The 27710-nt window shown below is 32.8% G+C and overlaps 1 protein-coding gene across 2 annotated transcripts in view; it reads left to right on the forward strand.

Moving 5' to 3' along the window:
- Positions 1-27710, forward strand: part of LOC148952117 (calpain-11-like) — a 286884-nt gene that overhangs the window by 153934 nt on the left and 105240 nt on the right. For both annotated transcript variants that reach the window (XM_089088849.1, XM_089088850.1), the window contains exon 7: positions 11705-11949. In XM_089088849.1, the coding sequence (XP_088944975.1) occupies positions 11705-11949 (245 nt within the window). The remainder of the gene's footprint in view (positions 1-11704; positions 11950-27710) is intronic.

Below are 27710 nucleotides of genomic sequence, written 5' to 3' on the forward strand. Positions count from 1 at the left end.
CTCTCTCTCTCTCTCTCTCTCTCTCTCTCTCTCTCTCTCTCTCTCTCTCTCTCTCTCTCTCTCTCTCTCTCTCTCTCTCTAAACAAAATGGATTTATGGGCTTTCTTCATTCTTGGTGACACTCAAACAAAGTTATTGCCCCCTCCCCCCCCCCCAAAAAAAGGAAAGCATACACTGTTCGCGGCGCTCTTTCGTGTTAATTATACTGTTTAGGTATAAGATATTTTAATTAGTTTTCTGAATCTGGAATATCGGTGTCCTTTTGTTTGGTTATTTTCAAGATAGTGTAAATACATAACCATCAAATGAAAGTAACAAGAATAACACTGAGACATTTTCAAAACACAGACTGAGTAAGGAGTGTCTTGGCATACCTTTTCTCTTAAATTTTATCCTGTTTATCCAGTGCATCTATATAGCCTGTTGCTAAACATTGCAAGTAAAACCTCTACATCATGGCTATTCTTCAACTTACTTATGCATTGAAATACTTATGCTGATAAGTTCTTGGATAATTTTAAATCTTTATTGTTTTTATAGAATACTCTTCTACTTCTTCGTTTTTTGTTAACATTGATTTAGAAATCATATGTCAATAATACTAAATGGAGGGCATGAAAGTTATCCTCCTGTTATTACTTAAACGTTTGGCCTATAGAAGTTTTGTCATGGTTGGAGCAGTATCTGCAACTGATTAAACAGCACAGTTTACTGTGCTGTTTATTGTTTGCTGTTGTGCTGTTTAAGATTTCAGAGAATATTGTGGGGAATGTTGTAATAAATCAAAAGACGCTGTGTTTATCCACGTCATAAAAAGAACGTATCTGCAGTATCTCAGGAACGGCTAAGAGCATTAAGTTGAAACTTTCGGGGAATGTGGAGGGGGATTTTGGACTAAATCAAACAACATTAAGCACATACAGGCTATCAAAACGGTGTATCTGCAATACTTCCAGAACGGCTAAGGGTAATAATCTGAAACTTCTAGACAATGTTGCGGAGGATATTTAACTTAATTAAAAGACACTGTGTGCATCCAGGTTGCAAAAACGGTGTATCCAAGGCCAGATCCAGGGGAGGCAGGGGGTTTGAGTCCCTATACTCCCCGAAATGTTTGACCGACTCGTAAATATGTAACAAAAATGAATATAAACCTATTTTAGATGCGTTTTTAAAGTTTTTTTGTACCCCACTCCCCGAAAAAAATACTTTTGTAACTTTTGTACTTTTGTAGGCTTAGAGAGAAGAGTTGAATTTTGACATTGAGCTATGTCGTAGGGGTGACGGTATAGTTAAATAGAAAGACGTTATGTCCATCCAGGTTACCATAATATCTTATCTGTTAAATATCAGGAACGTTTCGGGGGACGGACTTTAACCTTTCAGGTCTTCAAAACAGCATATCGGCAATATTTGATGAACCAACTGGAAAACAAAGTTGAAGCATTTAAGTACTTTTGGGGGGAAAACGAGGACAGTGGTACTAAGGGGAATTCAAATTTTGAGTAGGAGAGGGGGGGAACTCTACAATCTTTCTCTCATCCGACAAAACGTGTTTGCAATATAAGGTCCTCTAGGACTTCTAATTTATTTGCAGTTTACTATCGAGGTCATTCGAAGATAGTATTTATGGCCATATTTTTATGGTGCATCTTGAATATATTTTGAACGGCTGTGGGTATAAAATGGACATTTTTACGAAGTGTTGACGGGAAGCGGGGGCGGGGCAGCTGGACGCTGAACTATGACTTGGGAGGAGACTATGACATGAGTAGGAAAGGGAATGAGGATTGATTAGGGGAAACTGAAATTTGATTATGGGGCACCTGAAAATGATGCGTCTCCGATACAGTGGCATGAATTTGGGGCACTTTTCCCACCCAAGGTTCTCCCATCGGTCCTCCTAGCCCCTGTTTTCAAAATTACTGTTTTTGCAGTTTTCACTGAAAAATACATTTGTTTGTGTTTTATCGAACAAATATACCCCCCCCCCCACTAGATTTTAAAAAATATCTTTCGCCTCAACCCTTTACATCTTCGTCAATTGACGCCCCTATTCCACTACACCTAAACATATTCGCATGGTAAGCCCCGACGAAAATTTAAATTTATTCTCGTTTAAGCATTAGGGCAAGCACTTAAGCCAAAAAAAAAAAAAAAAAAAAATACTTATATATATAACAAATACGAACCAACAGTAAAACTAGCTCAATTGAAAACGCACAAAAATAAAAATAAATACAAAAAGCTATTTTTCTAGGAAAAGCTAAGAGTCATATTAAAACCTAAGCCTAGCTTAAATAAAGTCCTATAATAACTCAAACTTAGAAAATAGAATGAGCAGAAACTGCCATAAATAAATAAATGAAGCGCAACACGAGCATAAATTAAAAATAATAGTTACGTCAAACATAAGGATAACAAAGGCCCCTATAGATGAATAAAGGAGTCCTAAGGTGAATAGAAATTAAAAAGAATAATCCGGTCAAACTTAAAATCATCAGAACCTACCACAAACTAGGGGTAGGGCTACCGCCTGCTAAGCCTTTGTTAAAATTGAAGCAATTTCAGTTTCTTTTAAGTTTGACTGGTAGTCCGGGCGCCAGGTGTTGTAAATGTGAAACATACCATGATGGAATGGGACAGGGACGAGAATTAGCCTACCCCCTCTAAAACGACTATGCTGATTCGAAAAATATAAACGGAACTTGCTTGCAATGGGTGGAACACTCCAAAACTTGATATTTTATTATAATTAATTAAAAAAAACTTTCCGAAAAATAAGTTTTTCAAAGAAAACTAAAGGCCATTTTAAACTTTAGCTAAGGAGATATGAATACCTGTTAAAATTCAAACTCAAAACTACCAGAAATTACTATGAAAGAATAAATGGGACACAAAACGAAAAGAAATTATATAAACAATCATAGCAAAACATACAACAAGTAATGATATAAATGTATAAATAAATCTTAAAGCAAGTAATGCTTAAATTGAATATGTAAATCAAGCTTAAAAATAAAAAAAATAGTTTCCTATTAAAGCATAAATGAAACTTAAAACGAACAGAAATTAAATAAACAATCAATGCGAACAAACATACAATATATATTAATGTAAATGAATAAATAAATCTTAAAACGAGTGAAACTTAAATTGAATGTGCAAATCAAGTTTGAATCGAATAAAAATAACTACAGACAAGAGTTTGGGTATCGCCTCACTGCAGAAGCCTAAAACCTATATGAGTCTTGAACAGACTTGGAAAGTATAAACAAAATCAAATTGAATATTAGATATATAATGATATTAATTGTTGAAAGGTATTTTTTCACTGTAATTTTTATTTCATTTTCAATGCTGTAACAACTGGAAAAGAATAAATTTGTAATATAAGAGTAATTCGTTTTCAGTGAAGCGTCAATGACACAGAAGGCTTTAGGTTTTTGCAGTTAAAGAAGGGGGCAGTATTCAAATTTTGTTTGTAGTGAAACTAGATTTGTCTTGAACAATCTTGGAAAGAACTAATAAATTAAACTGACTATTTTATGAATAATGGTATTAATTGCTGAAAGCTCGTCAGTTCAGAATTTTACTGTAATTTAAATGTTTATCTTCAATATTAAGTACGAAAGAAAACATTTGAAATATATTTCGTTTTCAGTAAAGCGCCAATGACGCAATAGGTTTTAGGCTTCTGCAGCGAGGCGATATCCAAACTCTTGTTTGTAGTTATTTTTATTCGATTCAAAATTGATTTGCATATTCAATTTAAGTTTCACTCGTTTTAAGATTTATTTATTCATTTACATTAATATATATTGTATGTTTGTTCACATTGATTGTTTATTTAATTTCTGTTCGTTTTAAGTTTCATTTATACTTTAATAGGAAACTATTTTTTTTCGTTTTAAGCTTGATTTTCATATTCAATCTAAGCATTACTCACTTTAAGATATATATATTCATTTATATTATTACTTGTTCTATGTTTTTTGCTATGATTGTTTATTTAATTTCTGTTCGTTTTGGATTTCATTTATTCTTTAATAGTAATTTTTGGTCGTTTTGAGTTTGAATTTTAACAGGTATTCATATCTCCTGAGCTTAAGTTTAAAATGGCCTTTACTTTTCTTTGAAAAACTTATTTTTCGGAAAGGTTTTTTTTAAAATTAATTTTTGTTCGTTTTTGATTGCAAAAAGTTTCAAGTTTTTATTGCATAGGGGGGGGGGGGGAGGGTAGCTTACTGTCCGATTATTGTTGACTTTAAAAAACTGATCTAGAACTTTCAATTTAAATCGAATGAGGTTTTTTTCAAAGTCTATACGTTTACCTCTTTGATAAAAACCTTATATGTGAACAATAGACAGCTTGCATAACTCGTGGACAGCGATTGACAATAATGAAGGGATTAAAAAAATAGCTCCAATAAGGGTGTTTTGACCATTTCACTTGCTGTCACAAAGGGATCGCGACTGTTTGGAATTGACCTTAATAGAAATTTGTGTGCCGAAGCAATTTTGCATCTATCACAAAGTATTTATTTTAACCTTATAATTGGATAATTATAATAGATTTACTATGTGTTCTTCCCATACAAAACTTTACCTTATTAAAGTCTTTGGGGTGGGGGCGGCGTAGTTGGCAGAAGGAAGAAAACTTTAGCGTAGACAGTAGGAGAGGGGGAGGGTGAGGTTGGAGATTCTCCCAATACGGGGCGGAACTTCTCTTATCTCCTCCGTTCTCGATTTAGAAGATTAGACAGACTCATTAGGCTGTAGAATGGTGGACCGTTTGAGTTGCGGAAGACGTTAAAATACTCAAAAATACTTTAGATTTTCAGTTATTACAGGATTGATTTCATAGATTGTGGAATGGTGAGCCCCCTGGCCCATCATTTGGGTGAGCCTCAAGTCATAATATGCAATTTTGATTAATTGTTCTGTGTTATGTGCATATATTATTCTATATATGTTATTTTGAGTTATACTTTTATCGGATTACGTTTATTTTTAAGGATTGAGATAAAAACTGAAGCCTTAGCAGAGACAGTGGTGGGGGGACGTCTCCCCCTTCACATGCAGAATTGAGCAGCCACAGAGGAAGTAATACGAATGAAATTAACTCGTATTTTGAAAATGTCTATTTAGAAAAGACACGAACAAAATCGTCTAAAGGAGCCAGAAGTGATATCTCCGACATTTCCTTTTGATTCTTTATTCCCGTCAATTTCAGATGTAAAATTTGGGATATTATCGAATGGGTTTATTCGTCCCCTCCCTGAATAATTCTCATTTGGAAAACCCACCCTTGAGAAATTCATCCCCCCTCAAAGAACATTTTCTTTTCCTGCTGATAATTCCCCCGCGTTAAATTCCACCCTGCAGAAATTTTCCAGCCGTGGAATATGCTCCCCAAACATATTCCCCTCTGATAATTTCGGGTATTCATAAAAATGGAAGTTGAAATTTCTACTCAACTTTTTAGGTCAGAAGTAATGCTATAGCGTTACCTAAGTAAAGAGCCATAAGGGTTCAATGAATTAATACGCATTTATTTTTCCAGGGGCACTTTATGTGGAAGAGGTGGTCGCATAAACTTTGGATCGGGGTTCATCGAATTACAAATTAAAATTTATAGTGCCCTTACACCAGGGGCGGATCCAGGATGTTTTAGGGGGGGGCAAAATAGGTTGATCCCATAAACTTGCGTTAGGAGCAAGCTTAATTAACGCAATCTTGCGTTAATTAAGTAAATTACATTACTTTAGACTACGTTAGGGGGGGGCATCCAACTCGCCCCTTCCCTGGATCCACCCCTGCCTTACACTCTTTCTTTCCTTGTTAGGGAGGAGAGCAGATGCCTAATAGGTGTTTGTTAATACCAAAACATTCTAACTCTCATTGGGCCTTCAGGTATAAACAGAACTAGTTCAAAGGGAGGGGTGGGGAAACAAGGCTTGGGGGGGTATTTGCCCTTCGATCGATTTTGACTCTTAAGAGATGGACTAGAACTTCCAATTTCCAATCAAATGAACCCTCTCTGAAGTTTATACGAGAATCCCTTCCTGCCCCCGGGCCCTGGGGGGTTTTGTATACGCCAGAGTTTTGTTACTTAACCTTTCAACTATTTAAAAAAAATTGTTTATCTGATGCATTTAGGGCGTGGAGGAGGGGGGGCTAGTTGCCCTCCAATCTCTTTTGACTCTTAAAAAGTGAACAAGGACTTTCAATTTCCAATCAAATGAGCCCTCTCTAAAGTTTATACGAGTATCCCTTCAATAAAAAATATTTAAAGGATTCGGAGAATCCTTAAACTACAACCCTTGCTCTCAGGGCTGTGGGGGAGCTGTCATCCTCAAAGACCTAATTTTCAGATCTTAAAATTACGCTGAACAAAATGGCTATCTCAAAATTTTGATTGGATGTGTTTGGAAGAATAATGGGCATGGGGGGGCTAGTTGACCTCCAATCACTTTCGACTATTAAAAAGGGCATTATCCCTTTGAATTTCCAATCGAATGAGCCTTTTTTCAAGTTTCTACGACAACGCCTTCTATAAAAACCTTATATACCCCCAGGGCATAACTTATAATCCTTGCCCTGAGGGTTTTGGGAGAGTGTCCTCCTCAAAAATATATTTTCTATCTCGAAATCAACTATGCTGAACAAAATGGCTATCTCGAAATTTTGATTGGATGTGTTTGGGGAAATGATGGGCGTGAGGGGGGGGGGGGTTAGTTGCCCTCCAATCACTTTTGACTATTAAAAAGGGCACTATCTTTTTGAATTTCCAATCGAATGAGCCTTTTTTGAAGTTTCTACGACAACGCCTTTTATAAAAACCCTATATGCCCCCAGGCCAAAACTTAAAACCCTTGCCCTGAAGGTTGTGGGGGAGTGTCCTCCTCAAGAACATATCTTCTATCTGGAAATCAACTAAGCTGAACAAAATGGCTATCTCAAAATTTTTATTGGATGTGTTTGGGGAAATGATGGGCGTGGGGGGGGGGGGCTGGTTGCACTCCAATCACTTTCGACTGTTAAAAAGGGCACTAGTCCTTTAATTTCCAATCGATTGAGCCTGTTTTGAAGTTTCTACGACAACGCCTTTTATAAAAACGATATATGCCCCAAGGGCATAACTTAAAATCCGGGCCCTGATGGGTGTGGGGGATTGTCCATCTAAAAAATATGTTTTATATCCGGATATCAACTACGCTGAACAAAATGGCTCTCTCAAAATTTTTAGGGGATGGGTTTGTGGGACGGAGCGCCGTGGTAGGAGGGTAGTTGCCCTCCATTCCATTTCGACTACTAAAATGGGACCTAGAACTCTCAATTTCAAATCAAATGAGCCCCCTTTGAAGTTTATACGACGACCCCTTCCATATGAAGTGCCTCTGGAAAAAAAAATATAATGATAATAATAAAACATTGGAGCCGTATGGCCTTTACTATAGGCAACGCTACAGCGTTGCCTCTGATTTGGTGTTTCATGCAAGAAAATGCATTTTCCATAAAGTTTGAGATGCATTTTTTCACTCAAAGACGAGACAGAAATGCCTAGAGGCCATAGAATTCTTCATAACAACACTTTTAGTACCAGACTTCCCTTAAACCTCAGCAAAATAATTGTCCTTCAGTTCCTTCAGTCACAATCAGATGCCAGGTTTTTACAGAATGGAGTTACAGAGGACTCACTTTTCTTGCCTTTCCACTTTTTCAAATTGGCGTATTGGCACCATTACTACTTTTTCTATGGAGGGGGGGGTTGTGTGTGTGACGAATGCATACTATTAAAATCACAACTATGCCAACTTTATAATGAAAAAGAAACGTCTGAAATAATAATTTTTTTTTTTGGGGGGGGGGGGAGAAAAATGTTAGGAAAGAGTAGTTTCTGCCGCAAAGCAGCACTAGCTTTGAAATATATCACTAGAAAGTGTATATGCCCTATATTTGCCTCTTGGATACACATTTTAGAGAAGCAAATAACTTAAAACCGAACATTTTGCCTTGAAGGGTCCAAATTTTTAAGAAATCATTATTAGAAACTATCTTTTGTTTTTTGTTTATCATAGGCAGCGCAATCACGCTGCCTAAGTAAAGAACGATGTTTGCACAATGTATTATTTTTTTTTCTTTACACCAGGACACTTTGTATCGAAGGAGTTGTCGTAGAAACTTCGGAAAGGGCTCATTCGATTGGAAATTGGAATGGCTAGTGCCCTTTTTAAAAGTCGAAAGTAATTGGAAGGCAACTAACACCCCTTCAACGCACACCATATCCTGAAACACATCCAATCAAAATTTTGATATAGCCATTTTGTTCAGCGTAGTTGATTTCCAGATAGAAGTTATGTTTTTGAGGAGGACACTCCCCCACAGCCCTCAGGGCAAGGGTTGTAAGTTGTGCCATGGGAGCATATAAGGTTTTTATAGAAAGCGTTGTCGTAGAAAAAAGGCTTATTCGGTTGGAAATTCAAAGGGCTAGTGCCCTTTTTAATAGTAGAAAGTGATTGGATGGTAAATAAACCCCCTCTCACGCCCGCCTTTTTCCCAAATACATCCAATCAAAATTTTAAGATAGCCATTTTGTTCAACGTTGTTGAAAGTTCTGGAAATTAGCTCTTTGAGGATTACAACACCCCCATAGCCCTTAGGGAAAGGGTTGTAAGTTATGACCTGGGGGCATATAAGGTTTTTATAGAAAGGGTTGTCGTAGAAACTTGGAAAAGGCTCATTTGATTGGAAATTGAAATGGCTAGTGCACTTTTGCACCCCTTCCACGCCCACCATTTATCCAAGCACATCCAATCAAAATTTTGAGATAGCCATTTTGTTCAAAGTAGTTAAAAGGTCCGGAAATTATATTTTTGAGGATATGACACCCCCCCCACACTCCTCGGGGTAAGGGTTGTAAGTTATGCCTTGGGAGCGTATAAGGTTTTTATTGAAAGCTCAGTCTTAGAAACTTGAAAAAGGGCTCATTCGATCGGAAATTCAAAGGGCTAGTGCCCTTTTTAATAGTCAAAAGTGATTTGCAACTAACCCCCCTCTCACACCCACCTTTTCCCCAAACAAATCCAATCAAAGTTTTTAGATAGTCATTTTGTTCAACGTTATTAAAAGTTCTAGAAATTAGGTCTTTGAGGATGATAACCCTCTCAGAGCTTTCGGGGCAAGGGTTGTAAGCTATGCCCCGGGGATATTAAAGGTTCTTATAGATTGTGATGCTGAAGAAATTTCAAAAAAGGCTCATTCGATTCGAAATTAGAAGGGCTTATGCCCTTTTTAATAGTCGAAAGTGGCTAGAGGATAACTAACACCCACCATTTCCCCAAACACATCCAATCAAAATTTTGAGATAACCGTTCTATTCGACGTAGTTAAAAATTCCGGAAATTATGTTGTTGAGGATGACATTCCCCCCACAGCCCTAAGGGCAAGGGTTGTAAGTTATGCCCTGGGGCATATCAGGTTTATTTTATAGAAATTTTTGTCGTAGAAACTTCAAAAAGGGCTCATTCGATTGGAAATTGAAACGGCTAGTGCCCTTTTTAATAGTTTGAAGTGATTGGAGGACAGCTAACCCCCCTCTCAGTCCCACCGTTTCCCAAAACACATACAATCAAAATTTTGATATAGCAATTTTTTTCAACGTAGTTGAAAGGTCTGGAAATTAGGTCTTTGAGGATGATCACCCCATTAAAGCCCTCAGGGCAAGGGTTGTCATAGGAACTTCGAAAAGGGGTAGATCGATGTGGGTCGAATATGCTATTATCATTTTTTTTTTTTTTAGACCATTGCACTTCGTATCGAAGGAGTTGTCATAGGAACTTCGAAAAGGGCTCATTCGATTTAAAATAGAAAGGGCTAATGCCCTTTTTTAATATTTGAAAGTGATTGGAGGGAAACTAGGCCCCCGACGCCCATCATTCCCCCAAACACATCCAATCAATATTTTGAGATAGCCATTTTGTTCATCGTAGTTGATTTCCAGATAGAAAATATATTTTTGAGGAGGATACTCCCTCAAAACCTTCGGGGCAAGGGTTTTTAGTTATGCCATGAGGGCATATAAGAACGATGTTGGCACAATGTAATTTTTTTTTTCTTTTAGAGCAGGGTACTTCATATGGAAGTGGTCGTTGTACAAACTTCAAAAGGGGCTCGTTCGATTGGAAATTGAGAGTTCTAGTACCCTTTTTAATAGTCAAAAGTGATTGGAGGGCAACTAGCCCCCCTCCACGCCTATCATTCCCCAAACACATACAATCAAAATTTTGAGGTAGCCATTTTGGTCAGCGTAGTTGATTTCCTGATAGAAAATATGTTTTTGAGGAGGACAATCCCTCACAACCCTCAGGGCAAGGGTTTTAAGTTATGCCCTGGGGGCATATACGGTTTTATAGAAGGCGTTGTCGTAGAAACTTCAAAAAAGGCTCATTCGACTGGATATTCGAAGGCTAGTACCCTTTTTTAATAGTCGAAAGTGATTGGAGGACAACTAGCCCCCCCCACAACCATCATTCCCCCAAACATATCCAATCAAAATTTTGAGATAGCAATTTTGTTCAGCGTAGTTGATTTCCAGATAGAAAATGTGTTTTTGACGAGGACACTCCCCCAAAACTCTCAGGGCAAGGGTTCTAAGTTATTAATTACAATAATTAACCGAGTCAAACTAAAAAATTAACATAAGTTGGGCACAAAACCCCTATGCCTTCCCAAGGCCAGAACAAAATTTGCACTTTACTGAAAAAATACAAATGAATGTGCCTTGTCAGTTTAATATACATAAACAAAATGTTAATATTATTTTATTTATTAAAGTTATAAAAGTAAAAACATTTATATTTTTTCAGTAAAGTGCAAATTTTGTTCTGGCCTTGGGAAGGCAAATGGGTTTTGCGCACAACTAATGTTAATTTCTGCTCGTTTGGAGTTTGACTCGGTTAATTATTGTAATTTCTGTTCGTTTAGGGTTTTATTAATTTATCGATGCTGATTCGGGTTAGTTTCACGCTTGGTAGATTTGATTTTATTTTTGCTCATTTTTTGCTTAATGATGTTCGTTACTTTTCTTTGAAAAACTTATTTTATGGAAAAAGTTTTTTAAATTAATATCAGGCATTTAGTCATCTATAGCATCTATAGTCATCTATAGCATCTATAGTCATCTATAGCATCTATAGTCATGTATAGCATCTATAGTCATCTATAGTAGTATATGTTTTCTTTATAGTTTGTGTGATTAAATATTTGGATTTCCGTTCGTTTTGGGTTTCATTTATTTATTTTCCTATTAATTTTTACTTATTTTAGTCTGGATTATTATAGGACTTTATTTCCGCTCGTCTAAGGTTCTAAAAAAACTTCCAAATGGATTGATACTATTTCACGAGAGTGAAATAGATTTTTTTTTCTGTGATAGTAGGCCCACTCCAACTAATCAGAATACAAAAGGAATTTTGAAAAATTATCTATCTTTTTTTTAAGCACTTCTTTGTCGAGCATTGAATTTGCTTAATCTTATTTTCTGAACATACGTTGGAGGGGGATAGGGGGGGGGGCTAAGTAAACAAAACACTTATATTGGTGTCATTGTCATTGTATGATTAGATGCATGTAAATAGCATTTATTGAGCTCGTTTTGCCCTGTTAACGAAACTGAAAGAACTTATCTAATATTTTTCAGGGTCGTAAAAATAAGAGGAAATTGAAACTTCAAAACGGACTGATAACCCAACATACATATAGTGTCACGGGACTAGCCAGAATACAAACGAAATTTGGTGAAACATCTTTAATTCGTTTAAAAAATCCATGGGGTCGAGGAGAATGGAACGGTGCGTGGAGTGAAAGGTCAGAGGAGTGGAATCTTCTATCGAGCAGAGATAAGGAACTGTTAAGCATAAGAGTTCGGAATGAGGGAGAATTTTGGTGAGTAGGATCCTTCTGTGACCTAATATTAAACCCAAAAATAGGGGATTTTCACCCAGTGTTAAATTGGATTCAATAAATGAATTAAATAAAAAAATAAGTTTTTACAACTGAAAGTAAGGAGTAACATTAAAACTTAATACGAACAGAAATTATTAAGTATTTGAGGGGGTTGCCCCTCCCCAACACCTCGCTCTTTGCGCTAAAGTTTATTGGCACTTTTAAAGAAGTTTTAAAGAACTTTTAACGACCCTTGTGTTTCTGGAGTCGTTTTTAAAGAAATGGGTCAAAACTTAAAATTTAGCATAAAGAGTGGGGTGTTGAGCAGGGGCAACCCCCTCATATACTTAATAATTTCTGTTCGTTTTAAGTTTTAATGTTACTTCTTACTTTTAGTTGAAAAACCAGTTTTCTTTATTTAATTTCTGGTCGGTTTTCAAATAAAGCCGGGAAATGTAGCTCCGCCTCCATGGAAAAATCCCCCTTTCCACGGATATATCCTCTGGATAGCTCAATTCTGGTGAAAATTTACCCCGGACAATTCCACTTGTATAATTGAGTCGGCAAATAGAAAGCAAGACAAAAAAAGAAATTTCATATAGGAATTCTGGCAAATTCCCCCAGTATAAAATTTTCCCTGAAAAGATCACCCTCTGGAAACTTCCCTCTCCATGGAATATTTCCCCGTGAAAAATCCCCCAGCAGAAAACGTTTCCTCCCCTCCCACGCGAATAATGGATGCATACTTCCCAATAACAAATCCTATACGTAAACAATGGACAAATATTAAAACTTAAAGACCTTTCCCCAGTGGCCGTGGTGGGTCATTTTATCTCCAAAGACATAGTTATTTGGCCTTTCAACTATGCTGAACAAAATAGCTATCTCAAAATTTTGATCGGACAATTTTGGGAAAGAAGTGGCGTGGGGTAGCCAAGTTGCCCTCCAATTTTTTCGGTCACTTAAAAAGGGCACTAGAACTTCTATTTTCCGTTAGAGTGAGCGCTCTCCCTGCGTTCTGGGCCCATTAGGTCGATAGGATAACCCCCGGGGGAAAAAACAAATAAACACGCATCCGTGATCTTTCTTCTGGTAAAAATACAAAATTCCCCATTTTTGCAGACAGAAAGCGGAAACCTCTACAGTGGGGTTCTCTGATAGCCTATGCTAAATCTGATGGCGAAATTTTGATTAAGATTCTATGATTTTTTTTGTTTTCATTCAAAAATAGACTATAATATTAGAATATACAAAAATCCCCCTCCAACTCATATTTCAAACTGTTCTTCTTTTCTTTCCCCTATCCAACATTCTTTGGTCTACACTGAAACATCCTGGATGTAACTCCCTTTATGGTTTCCTCATCTCTTTCGCCCTGTTGACGATGGGTTGGTGATGCCCCATGCAATGGCCAGAATCCAACCGGGTGTTGTTTTTCCTATCCTACTCCTGAAAATAAAACCAAAAATCAATCTTATTTCTTTCGTTTTTTTACTCTAAGACTCCCTGCTTAATTGTAATCTAATTCATCACTATTTCACTATCATTTTCTTTACTTTACTACCTATCTACCTTACCTCTTACTCGGCATTCCATAGCTTTCTACCTTCCTAATTCCTTACACCCATAATTTTTTCTCTCCTTATATATTGTATCTATCTTTTTCCGACTCTCCATCCATTAATTTACGGTAGAACAATTTCAAAATTCGCATTCTAGCTACCCACGGGGTAAGGGGCTGCTCCCATTCATCAGGTCTATAACATATAACGTTAAATACAAATTTACAATTCATATATATTTTTGAACTTTAAAATACTTTCACGTTTCTTTAAACACTTCAAAACACTTTTCACTACATTTACATAAATAAAAAAAACATAACACCAACTTTTTTTTTAAATAGATCACATTTCATCATATTCTGCTTTAGCTGGGCCTTGCGTTATTGGGTAGCTACAACAATCCTCAAATAAATTTCCCAAAAATCAAACATTTCACAATCCAGGCGAATCATATCCCCCTCAATACATAAAATAAACTCACATAATTCAAATCTAACTCTTCAAATCTAAGACCTCAAAATCTAAACTCTATAATCTAAGTCTCAATTCTTCAAATTTAAACTCTATAAATTTTTTTTGTTAATCATAAAAAATCCTATATTATTTCTATATTCCCTGAAATTATATTCACTCACAAACCCCTTTCATTCTAAATATTCAATTAAATTTAAATCTTACCGAATATATAAATTTAAAAACACTGAACAAATCTTGAAGGAAACTATTATAATATAAAAATTCTAATCAAACTCTAAAATCAAACACATCATTAAATGTCTGAAATATTTAACTTAAAATCTGATACTATTCTATAAATATATATTACATCTTTCTTTTTATATACCAAAATTACAACTCCCATTTCTAATCTTCTACCTAGATCCTTACCATAAAATGGAAAAACAACAATCATACAAATATAAAACCTTTAAACCCTATAGTTTTTTCTCAACTCTCCTTTTATTTATTTTTTTATAAATTCTCCTAACAAATCATACTTACCCACCAAGACACTAAAACTATTCTCTTCTACTTTAGACCAAACACGTCCTCAATTTTCTTACACTTCACAATCCATATCCTTTTCCATTCTGTTTCCACACGATTTATCGCATCGTAATCTTCCTTCTGCTTTTCTTTTTGCTTCCACGTGTAATAACAGAAAAGCGATACTATGTATACTATTGTCTTTATAAAGGCCTCCTCATCTGCTTTTAGGTACACAGCTTTCTCCAAGTTAACTTCAGTAGAGAGGGGGGTCCGACTCCCACGGGGACTCCTTATATGGGCATAGAATACTGACGGGGAGTCCTTATATGGGCATAGAGTCATTAGGGAGAACACGTGGTTAATGGGGTCAATGACCTAAATTTCCAAGTACTGTCAATCATTAATCAAATTGTTTCCAGGCGAAGTTTAATAATGTCTGACAGGTGATGTCAAGATTGATTGATCTGTCAAGAAAGGGGAAATTAATTTGTTGTTTCTAAGGGGAATTATTGATTTAAGAAAGGGGAATTAATTTGTTGTTTCTAAGGAGAAGGTGTGGAAGAGATATATTGATTACATAATCAGTAGAACCCTATCAGAAGGTCATGACGGGAGTCCATACACTGGCTTAGAATGACGTAATTGACTAGGAAAATGGATTTATGAGAAATTGATTACATAATCAGTAGAACCCTAGCAGAAGGTCATGACGGGAGTCAATACATGGGCATAGAATGACGTAATCGACTAGGAAAATGGATTTCTGAGAAATTGATTACATAATCTGTAGAACCCTATCAGAAGGTCATGACGGGAGTCCATACATGGGCATAGAATGACGTAATCGACTAGGAAAATGGATTTCTGAGAAATTGATTACATAATCGGTAGAACCCTATCAGAAGGTCATGACGGGAGTCCATACATGGGCTTAGAATGACGTAATCGACTAGGAAAATGGATTTCTGAGAAATTGATTACATAATCAGTAGAACCCTATCAGAAGGTCATGAAGGGAGTCCATACATGGGAATAGAATGACGTAATCGACTAGGAAAATGGATTTCTGTTAAATTGATTACATAATCTGTAGAACCCTATCAGAAGGTCATGACGTGAGTCCATACATGGGCATATAATGACGTAATCGACTAGGAAAATGGATTTCTGAGAAATTGATTACATAATCGGTAGAACCCTATCAGAAGGTCATGACGGGAGTCCATACATGGGCATAGAATGACGTAATCGACTAGGAAATCTCTCTTTGAAAAAAATTAAAGTTCTATTCCATATATTTCCCCGGAAGAAGAAAAGTTCAACTTCGATTCTAATTTTCTCAATGAAAATGAAATAAGTTATTGATCAATTCTATTTTCCCAAAATAATATAAAAATTTTCCACTTCAATTCAGATTTTTCTCAAAGAGATGAAAAAATTTAAATATTGTTCCAAATTTTTCTTAGAAGATAGAAAAGATCAAGTTCTAATCTGAATTTTACCAAAGAACACAGTTCAATTCTAATTTCTCCAGAGGAAATAAAAAAGCTTCCACTTCAGTTTTAAGTTTACCAAGACATTAAAAAGTTTATAGTTCAGTTCTAAATTTTTCCATAGAAGATATGAATAGATAAAATTTGAAAGTGATTATTTTCTATTAATATAAAAAGTTTCACTTTAATTGCAAATATTCCTAAATTTAGTTCCGACCTTTCTCAAAGAGGAGAAAAAACTTAAAGTTCTGTTCAATATATTTTCACGGAAGAAAAAAAGTTCAACTTCGATTCTGAATTTTCTCATTGAAAATGAAATAAGTTATTGATCAATTCTATTTATCCAAAATAATATAAAAATTTTCCACTTCACTTGGGATTTTTCTCAAAGAGATGAAAAATTTAAAATACTATTCCAAATTTTTCATAGAATATTGAAAAGTTCAAGTTCTCTTCTGAATTTTACCAACAAACACAATTCAATTCTAATTTCTACAGAGAAAATAAAAAGCTTCCACTTCAGTTTTAAGTTCACCAAGACATAAAAAATTTAAAGTTCAGTTCTAAATTTTTCGGTAGAAAATAGGAAAAGTTATACTATGTTAGTGATTATTTTCCATGAAGATAAAAAGTTTCACTTTAATTCTAAATTTTCTTAAATTCAGTTCCGACTTTTCACATAGAGATGAAAAAAATTTAAAGTTAGGTTCCAAATTTTTCATAGAATATTGGAAAAGTTATACTTTGATCGTGAATATTCAAGTTCTCTTCTGAATTTTCTTAGAGAAGTAAAAAAAAGTTAGCTCAATTCTGAATTTTACCAATGAAAATGAAAAAAAAGCTTCCACTTCAGTTCTTAATTCCTCAAAGACATAAAAAATTCATAGTTCTCTTCTGAATTTTACCAAAGAGCATAATTCAATTCTAATTTCTCCAGAGAAAATAAAAAGCTTCCACGTCAGTTTTAAGTTCACCAAGACATAAAAAATTTAAAGTTCACTTCTAAATTTTTCCATAGAAGATAAGAAAAGTTATACTATGATTGTGATTATTTTCATGAAGATAAAAAGTTTCACTTTAATTCTAAATTTTCTTAAATTCAGTTCTGACCATTCTCAAAGTGATGAAAAAATTTAAAGTTCTGGTCCAAATATTTCCCCGGAAGAAGAAAAGTTCAACTTCGATTCTGAATTTTCTCATTGAAAATGAAATAAGTTATTGATCAATTCTATTTTCCCAAAATAATATAAAAATTTTCCACTTCAGTTCAGATTTTTCTCAAAGAGATGAAAAAATTTAAAATATTGTTCCAAATTTTTCTTAGAAAATAGAAAAGATCAAGTTCTAATCTGAATTTTAGCAAAGAACACAGTTCAATTCTAATTTCTCCAGAGGAAATAAAAAAGCTTCCACTTCAGTTTTAAGTTTACCAAGACATTAAAAAATTTAAAGTTCAGTTCTAAATTTTTCCTTAGAAGATAGGAATAGTTATACTTTGTATGTGATTATTTTCTATGAAGATAAAAAGTTTCACTTTAATTCTAAATTTTCTTAAATTCACTTCCGACCTTTCTCAAATAGATGAAAAAATTTAAATTTATGTTCAATATATTTTATCTGAAGAATAAAATTTAAACTTCGATTATGAATTTTATAAGTGAAAATTAAATAAGTTATTGATCAATTCTATTTTCCCAAAATAATATAAAAATTTTCCCCTTCACTTCGGATTTTTCTCAAAGAGATAAAAAATTTAAAATACTATTCCAAATTTTTCATAGAAGATAGAAAATTTCAAGTTCTCTTATGAATTTTACAAACAAACACAATTCAATTATAATTTCTACAGATAAAATAAAAAGATTCCACTTCAGTTTTAAGTTCACCAAGACATAAAAAATTTAAAGTTCTGTTCTAAATTTTTCTGTAGAAAATAGGAAAAGTTATACTATGCTAGTGATTATTTTCCATGAAGATAAAAAGTTTGACTTTAATTGTAAATTTCCTTAAATTCAGTTCCGACTTTTCACATAGAGATGAAAAAAATTTAAAGTTCTGTTCCAAATTTTACATAGAACATTGGAAAAGTTATACTTTGATCGTGAATATTCAAGTTCTCTTCTGAATTTTACCAAAGAACACACTTCAATTCTAATTTCTCCAGAGAAAACAAAAATCTTCCACTTCACTTCATTATTTCACAAAGACATAATGAAATTTAAAGTTCAATTCTAATTTTTCGGTGGAAGATGGAAAAAGTAATACCATACTTTTGAATATTTTCACGGAAGATAAAAAGTTCTAGTTCAATTTAAAATTTTCTCAACGAAGTCAAGGAAAGTTCAAGTTCTCTTCTGAATTTTCTCAATGAAAAAGAAATTAGTCATTGATCAATTCTATTTTCCTAAAATAATATAAAAATTTTCCACTTTAGTTCAGATCTGTCTCGAAGAGATGAAAAATTTAAATACTGTTACAAATTTTTCACAGAAGATAAAAAGTTCAAGATCTCTTCTGAATTTTACAAAAGAACACGCTCCAATTCTAATGTCTCCAGAGAAAACAAAAATCTTCCACTTCACTTCTTTGTTTCACAAAGACATAAAGAAATTTAAAGTTCAATTCTAATTTTTCGGTGGAAGATAGAAAAAGTAATACCAAACTTGTGAATATTTTCCTGGAATATGAAAAGTTCTTGTCCAATTTAAAATTTTCTCAACGAAGTGAAGAAAAGTTCATGTTCTTTACTGAATTTTACCAAAGAACACAATTCAATTCTAATTTCTCCAGAGAAAACAAAAATCTTCCACTTCAGTTCTTTATTTCACAAAGACATAAAGAAATTTAAAGTTTAATTCTAAATTTTTCGGTGGGAGATAGAAAAATTAATACCATACTTGTGATTATTTTCACGGAAGATAAAAAGTTATAGTTCAATTTTAAATTTTATCAATGAAGTGAAAAAAAGTTCATGTTCTTTACTGAATTTTACCAAAGAACACAAATAAATTCTAATTTGACCAGAGAAAATAAAAATCTTCCACTTCGGTTCTTTATTTCACAAAGACATAAAGAAATTTTAAGTTAAATTATAAATTTTTCGGTGGGAGATAGAAAAATTAATACCATACTTGTGATTATTTTCACGGAAGATAAAAAGTTCTAGTTCAATTTTAAATTTTCTCAATGAAGTGAAGAAAAGTTCATGTTCTCTACTGAATTTTAGCAAAGAACACAATTCAATTCTAATTTCTACAGAGAAAATAAAAATCTTCCACTTAAGTTCTTTATTTCACAAAGACATAATGAAATTTAAAGTTCAATTCTAAATTTTTCGGTGGAAGATAGAAAAAGTAATACCATACTTGTGAATATTTTCTCGGAAGATAAAAAGTTCTAGTTCAACTTAAAATTTTCTCAACGAAGTGAAGAAAAGTTCAAGTTCTCTTCTGAATTTTACTAAAGAACACAATTCATTTATAATTTCACCAGAGAAAATAAAAATCTTCCACTTCAGTTCTTTATTTCACAAAAAGACATAAAGAAATTTAAAGTTCAATTCTAAATTTTTCGGTGGAAGATAGAAAAAGTAATATCATACTTGTGAATATTTTCACGGAAGATAAAAAGTTCTAGTTCAATTTAAAATTTTCTCAACGAAGTGAAGAAAAGTTCAAGTTCTCTTCTGAACTTTACCAAAGAACACACTGCAATTCTAATTTCTCCAGAAAAAATAAAAAATCTTCCACTTCAGTTTTAGTTCCCCAATGAAATAAAGAAATTTAAAGTTCTATTCTAAATTTTTAGATGGAAGATAGAAAAAGTAATACTATGACAGTGATTGTTTTCCATGAAGATCAAAAGTTTCACTTTATTTTTAATTTTTCTTAAATTCAGTTCTGATTTTTCTCAATGAGATGAAAAATTTAAAGTTCATTTCTAAATTTTTCTCTAGAAGATAGGAAAAGTTATACTACGATTGTGATTATTTTTCAGTGAAGATAAAAAGTTTCACTTTAATTCTAATTTTCTTAAGTTCACTTTCCGATTTTTTTCAAAGAGATGAAAAATTTAAAGTTCTGTTCCAAATTTTTCATAGAAGATAGAAAAAGTTATACATTGATTTGAATATTCGACATGAAGATAAGGAGCATCACTTTAATTCTGAGTTTTCTCGAAGAAGTGCAAAATGTTCAAGTTCTCTTCTGAATTTTCTTAAAGAAGTAAAAAAGTTAGCTCAATTCTGAATTTTACCAATGAAAATGAAAAAAAGCTTCCACTTCAGTTCTTAATTCCTCAAAGACATAAAAAATTCAAAGTTCTCTTCTGAATTTTACCAAAGAATATAATTCAATTCTAATTTCTCCAGAAAAAATAAAAAGCTTCCACGTCAGTTTTAAGTTCACCAAGACATAAAAAATTTAAAGTTCAGTTCTAAATTTTTCCATAGAAGATAAGAAAAGTTATACTATGATTTTGATTATTTTCAAGAAGATAAAAAGTTTCACTTTAATTCTAAATTTTCTTAAATTCAATTCAGACCTTTCTCAACGAGATGAAAAAATTTAAAGTTCTGTTCCAAATATTTGTCCTGAAGAAGAAAAGTTCAATTTCTATTCTGAATTTTCTCAATGAAAATGAAATAAGTTATTGATCAATTCTATTTTCATAAAATAATATAAAATTTACCACTGCAATTCAGATTTTGCTCAAAGAGATTAAAAAATTAAAAACATTGTTCCAAATTTTCAATAGAAGATAGTAAAAGTTATACTTTGATTGTGAATATTCTTCATGAAGATATGGAGCTCCACTTTAATTCTGAGTTTTCTCGAAGAAGTGCAAAATGTACAAGTTCTCTTCTGAATTTTCCTAGAGAATAGAAAAAAAGTTAGCTCAATTCTGAAATTTACCATTGAAAATGAAAAAGCTTCCATTTCAGTTCCTAATTTCTCAACGACATAAAAAATTTAAAGTTCAATTCTAAATTTTTCCATAGAAGATAGGAATGGCTATACTATGATTGTGACTATTTACCATGAAGATAAAAAGTTTCACTTTATTTCTAATTTTTCTTAAATTCAGTTCATTCATCTAACCACCAAAAACAATAGGCTAGGTTAGGTATATATAAACATTAATAAATAATTAGAAACATTTCTCCATGTTTAAGTTAGGTTAGGCTAGGTAAACTTATCACGAGCGCTCATGATAAGCTAACCTAACCTAACTTAAACATGGTAAAAGATTAAATTAGGTTAGGTTAGGCTAGATTAAGTTAGGTTAGGTTAAGTTAGGTTAGGGTAGGTTTTCCAAAGTTCGCGGGCGGACGTAGGCTAACCTAACCCAACCTAACTTAACCTAACCTAACTTAATCTATCCTAACTTAACCTAATTTAATCTTTTTACCATGTTTAAGTTAGGTTAGCTTAGCTTATCATGAGCGCTCATGATAAGTTAACCTAACCTAAACTAACTTAAACATGGAGAAATGTTTCTAATTATTTATTAATATTTATTTATACCTAACCTAACCTAACCTATTGTTTTTGGTGGTTAGATGACTGAACTGAATTTAAGAAAAATTAGAAATAAAGTGAAACTTTTTATCTTTATGGTAAATAGTCACAATCATAGTATAACCATTCCTATCTTCTATGGAAAAATTTAGAATTGAACTTTAAATTTTTTATGTCGTTGAGAAATTAGGAACTGAAATGGAAGCTTTTTCATTTTCAATGGTAAATTTCAGAATTGAGCTAACTTTTTTTCTATTCTCTAAGAAAATTCAGAAGAGAACTTGTACATTTTGCACTTCTTCGAGAAAACTCAGAATTAAAGTGGAGCTCCATATCTTCATGAATAATATTCACAATCAAAGTATAACTTTTCCTATCTTCTATGAAAAATTTGGAACAGTGTTTTAAATTTTTTCATCTCTTTGAGAAAAATCTTAATTGAAGTGGTAAATTTCGTTGAGAAAATTTTAAATTGAACTAGAACTTTTTATCTTCCGTGAAAATATTCACAAGCATGGTATTACTTTTTCCATCTTCCACCGAAAAATTGGAATTGAACTTTAAATTTCTTTATTTCTTTGTGAAATAATGAAGTGAAGTGTAAGATTTTTGTTTTCTCTGGAGAAATTAGAATTGAAGTGTGTTCTTTAGTAAAATTCAGAAGAGAACTTGAATATTCACGATCAAAGTATAACTTTTCCAATATTCTATGAAAAATTTGGAACAGAACTTTAAATTTTTTTCATCTCTATGTGAAAAGTCGGAACTGAATTTAAGAAAATTTAGAATTAAAGTGAAACTTTTTATCTTCATGGAAAACAATCACTAACATAGTATAACTTTTCATATTTTCTACAGAAAAATTTAGAACAGAACTTTAAATTTTTAATGTATTGTTGAACTTAAAACTGAAGTGGAAGCTTTTTATTTTCTCTGTATAAATTAGAATTGAAGTGTGTTTGTTGTTAAAATTCAGAAGAGAACTTGAACTTTTCAATCTTCTATGAAAAATTTGGAATAGTATTTTCAATTTTTCATCTCTTTGAGAAAAATCCGAAGTGAAGTGGAAAATTTTTATATTATTTTGGGAAAATAGAATTGATCAATAACTTATTTCATTTTCAATGAGAAAATTCAGAATCGAAGTTAAACTTTTCTTCTTCCGAGAAAATATATTGAACAGAACTTTAAATTTTTTCATCTCTTTGAGAAAGGTCGGAACTGAATTTAAGAAAATTTAGAATTAAAGTGAAACTTTTTATCTTCATAGAAAATAATCACATACAAAGTATAACTATTTCCTATCTTCTAAGGAAAAATTTAGAACTGAACTTTAAATTTTTTAATGTCTTGGTAAACTTAAAACTGAAGTGGAAGCTTTTTTATTTCCTCTGGAGAAATTAGAATTGAACTGTTTTCTTTGTTAAAATTCAGATTAGAACTTGATCTTTTCTATCTTCTATGAAAAATTTGGAACAATATTTAAATTTTTTCATCTCTTTGAGAAAAATCTGAATTGAAGTGGAAAATTTTTATATTATTTTGGAAAAAATAGAATTGATCAATAACTTATTTCATTTTCATTGAGAAAATTAGAATCGAAGTTGAACTTTTCTTCTTCCGGGGAAATATATGGAATAGAACTTTTAATTTTTTCATCACTTTGAGAATGGTCAGAACTGAATTTAAGAAAATTTAGAATTAAAGTGAAAATTTTTATCTTCATGAAAATAATCACAATCATAGTATAACTTTTCTTATCTTCTATGGAAAAATTTAGAAGTGAACTTTAAATTTTTTATGTCTTGGTGAACTTAAAACTGACGTGGAAGCTTTTTATTTTCTCTGGAGAAATTAAAATTGAAATATGCTCTTTGGTAAAATTCAGAAGAGAACTTTGAATTTTTTATGTCTTTGAGGAATTAAGAACTGAAGTGGAAGCTTTTTTTTCATTTTCATTTCTAAAATTCAGAATTGAGCTAACTTTTTTTTACTTCTCTAAGAAAATTCAGAAGAGAACTTGAATATTCACGATCAAAGTATAACTTTTCAAATATTCTATGAAAAATTTGGAACATAAATTTAAATTTTTTTCATCTCTATGTGAAAAGTCAGAACTGAATTTAAGAAAATTTAGAATTAAAGTGAAACTTTTTATCTTCATGGAAAAAAATCACTAACATAGTATATCTTTTCCTATCTTCTACAGAAAAATTTAGAACAGAACTTTAAATTTTTTATGTCTTGGTGAACTTAACACTGAAGTGGAAGCTTTTTATTTTCTCTGTAGAAATTAGAATTGAATTGTGTTTGTTGGTAAAATTCAGAAGAGAACTTGAACTTTTCTATCTTCTATGAAAAATTTGGAATAGTATTTTAAATTTTTCATCTCTTTGAGAAAAATCCGAAGTGAAGTGGAAAATTTTTATATTATTTTGGAAAAATAGAATTGATCAATAACTTATTTCATTTTCAATGAGAAAATTCAGAATCGAAGTTGAACTTTTCTTCTTCCGATAAAATATATTGAACAGAACTTTAAATTTTTTCATATATTTGAGAAAGGTCGGAACTGAATTTAAGAAAATTTAGAATTAAAGTGAAACTTTTTATATTAATAGAAAATAATAACAAACAAAGTATAACTATTCCTATCTTCTAAGGAAAAATTTAGAACTGAACTTTAAATTTTTTAATGTCTTGGTAAACTTAAAACTGAAGTGGAAGCTTTTTTATTTCCTCTGGAGAAAATAGAATTGAACTGTGTTCTTTGGTAAAATTCAGATTAGAACTTGATCTTTTCTATCTTCTAAGAAAAATTTGGAACAATATTTAAATTTTTTCATCTCTTTGAGATAAATCTGAATTGAAGTGGAAAATTTTTATATTATTTTGGGAAAATAGAATTGATCAATAACTTATTTCATTTTCAATGAGAAAATTCAGAATCGAAGTTGAACTTTTCTTCTTCCGAGAAAATATATTGAACAGAACTTTAATTTTTTTCAAAGAGAGATTTCCTAGTCGATTACGTCATTCTATGCCCATGTATGGACTCCCGTCATGACCTTCTGATAGGGTTCTACTGATTATGTAATCAATTTCTCAGAGATCCATTTTACTAGTCGATTACGTCATTCTATGCCCATGTATGGACTCCCGTCATGACCTTCTGATATTGTTCTACAGCTTTTTTAAACAATGTAACAGAAATCCATTTTCCTACTCGATTACGTCATTCTATGCCCATGTATGGACTCCCGTCATGACCTACTGATAGGGTTCTACAGATTATGTAATCAATTTCTCATAAATCTTTTTTACTATTCGATTACATCATTCTAAGCCCATGTATGGACTCCCGTCATGACCTTCTGATAGGGTTCTACCGATTATGTAATCAATTTCTCAGAAATTCATTTTACTAGTCGATTACGTCCTTCTATGCCCATGTATGGACTCCCGTCATGACCTTCTGATATGGTTCTACAGATTATGTAATCAGTTTCTCAGAAATCAATTTTCCTAGTTGATTAAGTCATTCTATGCCCATTTATGGACTCCCGTCATGACCTTCTGATAGGGTTCTACCGATTATGTAATCAATTTCTCAGAAAACCATTTTCCTAGTAGATTACGTCATTTTAAGCCAGTGTATGGACTCCCGTCATGACCTTCTGATAGGGTTCTACTGATTATGTAATCAATATATCTCTTCCCCACCTTCTCCTTAGAAACAACAAATTAATTCCCCTTTCTTAAATCAATAATTCCCCTTAGAAACAACAAATTAATTTCCCCTTTCTTGACAGATCAATCAATCTTGACATCACCTGTCAGACATTATTAAACTTCGCCTGGAAACAATTTGATTAATGATTGACAGTACTTGGAAATTTAGGTCATTGACCCCATTAACCACGTGTTCTCCCTAATGACTCTATGCCCAAATAAGGACTCCCCGTCAGTATTCTATGCCCATATAAGGAGTCCCCGTGGGAGTCGGACCCCCCTCTCTACTAACTTCAGCTTTTTTACCTGTAATACTTGCTAATAAATTCCTCAGCCCTGCTACGTTTGTTTCTCGCTTTTCATATTCTAACATTAGGTGACATTGCGTTTCAAGCTTTTTCTCGCATAGCTTACATAGTCCATTACTACCACTCATATTTATCTTAACTTACAACTCTTCTGGGGGTAACAAATTATGCATAAAGAAAAACATTTGTTCTTTAACTTTTGGCGGCAACAGGCAACTTTCTAGTAGTATGAAACTTTTGTCCACCTCTTCTTCGCTATAATTACCATTTTCAATGATTTTTAGTGGAGGGGTTGTTTTTTTTCATAATATTCCCTAAGTTTTTCTTTGTCAATTTTCCCACTTACCTCAAGTGACATTCCTAATTTTTCTATTTCTTAAATATCTTCGGATGCTTGATTGTGTTTAGAGGATATTCCGTTTCTTTTCTTTTCCATGTTTCATACGAAGCCCTTGTCGGTGATTCTTTTTTCCTTACCAATTTTTCCAACATTGTCCTAACGAAAAGTTCTTTTATCTTAAATTCCACATGTATGACCTGAAGGCCTCTATGATTTCTATGTATGAACATATTGTCTGTTTTCAATTTAGGTGAAAATTTTTCATTCCATATGTACTGGTAAATTGCACTCACAATTTGCTTTAGATGTGGCTTTTTGGGTTAAACAAAGGACAGATACCATAAAACTGGGCACGCATAAGTATTCACATACTGGGCCTTCTTGTGAACAGTCAAACCTCTTCCATACCCTTGTCTAAGGGTATTTTTAAATTTCGACATCGTATTTTTCCAGCTTCCACTTTCCGTTTGGCTCCAACTTTTTCGAAAAAACATACCCAGTATTTTAATTTTTGCCTCTCTCGGGATCCCCTCACACACCTCGTCTACTTCGTCTCCCAATGATAGCATTTCACACTTATTTATATTGATCTGTAGCTTGAAGATGTCACAATATTCAACTATACACTGAACGGCCACTTTGAAATCATCTTCAGTTTCTGTGTACGTAGTCAGATCATCTACAAAACTATTCAACTTCATTGCCACATTTCCTATTATAATGCCATTTACTTCCTTTTCTAGATATATAAGTAACGGGTCAAAATAAAGTTCAAACAGTAAAAGGCTCAGCGGGCATTCTTGGTGAACTCCAGTTTCTGCTTCAAATTCTCCCGCAACATCGTTTATTCATACAAATTACTTGTATTGTTTTTTCAATTATCCTATTTATCCATTTTATGAATGTCTCGTGGAAACCGTACTAATTCATAATCCATACTAGATTTTTTTTTGTCTTATTTTATCGAATGCCTCTTTAATATCATAGCTCGTTGTTCTGTACTTTATTTTATTTTTTTTTCTTTCGAATTCCTGCTTGTATTATTATATCTCTTATATTAGCCAACATACCTGCTGTTTTACGGTTTTCTAGTCCTCCTCTTTGATTTACAATTACTATGGATGGTAGCACCTTTTTAGATGGTTTGCTAATACTTTAGACATAATTCTTTAATCGCAATCTGTGATATTAACTGGCCTCCAGTTTCTAAGGTATTCAATGCTACCTTTTTTCGGGTATTAATTTCATCATCCCTAAACACTGTATCTTGATACCATTGTTATTTAGTAATTCATTAAAAATATCTGCCAGATGTTCTGCAATTTCTTCTACATATGAGTAGGGATGCATTTATTGATGCGATGGGGCACCTCTGCTGCCATCTATAACCAGTCTAACTGTACAAGATCACGTTTCTCTTTCTAGGCCATTCAGGGACTTAGAATACTGACCGGAAAATGCACATGCGCACTCCAAAGAGCATGACAAGGTTATTGATCTACTAACGGGACAAGATCATATGTCTCTTTCTAGGCCAATCAGAGATGTTTCTAAGTGTATTGAATGCAGACGGGAATAAAGGTTTATAAGAAATTCTCACTTAGATTTGCGTAATAGTCTATGATGGAAATCATGTTACACAGTTCTATATTTAAATATGGTTTCTCTGGAAACTCTAAAGAGATAGAAAGTATATTTTAATAGGATTTCATTTTTTCTAGGCTTACAGATAAGTTCAGAGATTACTATTTCGAAGCCTTAACAGTGCAACTAGGACACCTTAGATAATTTTCAGAAATTCAAACAAGATACAA

Source organism: Artemia sp. Qi Xiang Cuo, chromosome 5, assembly GCF_049724085.1.
Source record: "Artemia sp. Qi Xiang Cuo chromosome 5, ASM4972408v1, whole genome shotgun sequence".
NCBI classification, from domain to species: Eukaryota; Metazoa; Arthropoda; class Branchiopoda; order Anostraca; family Artemiidae; genus Artemia; species Artemia sp. Qi Xiang Cuo.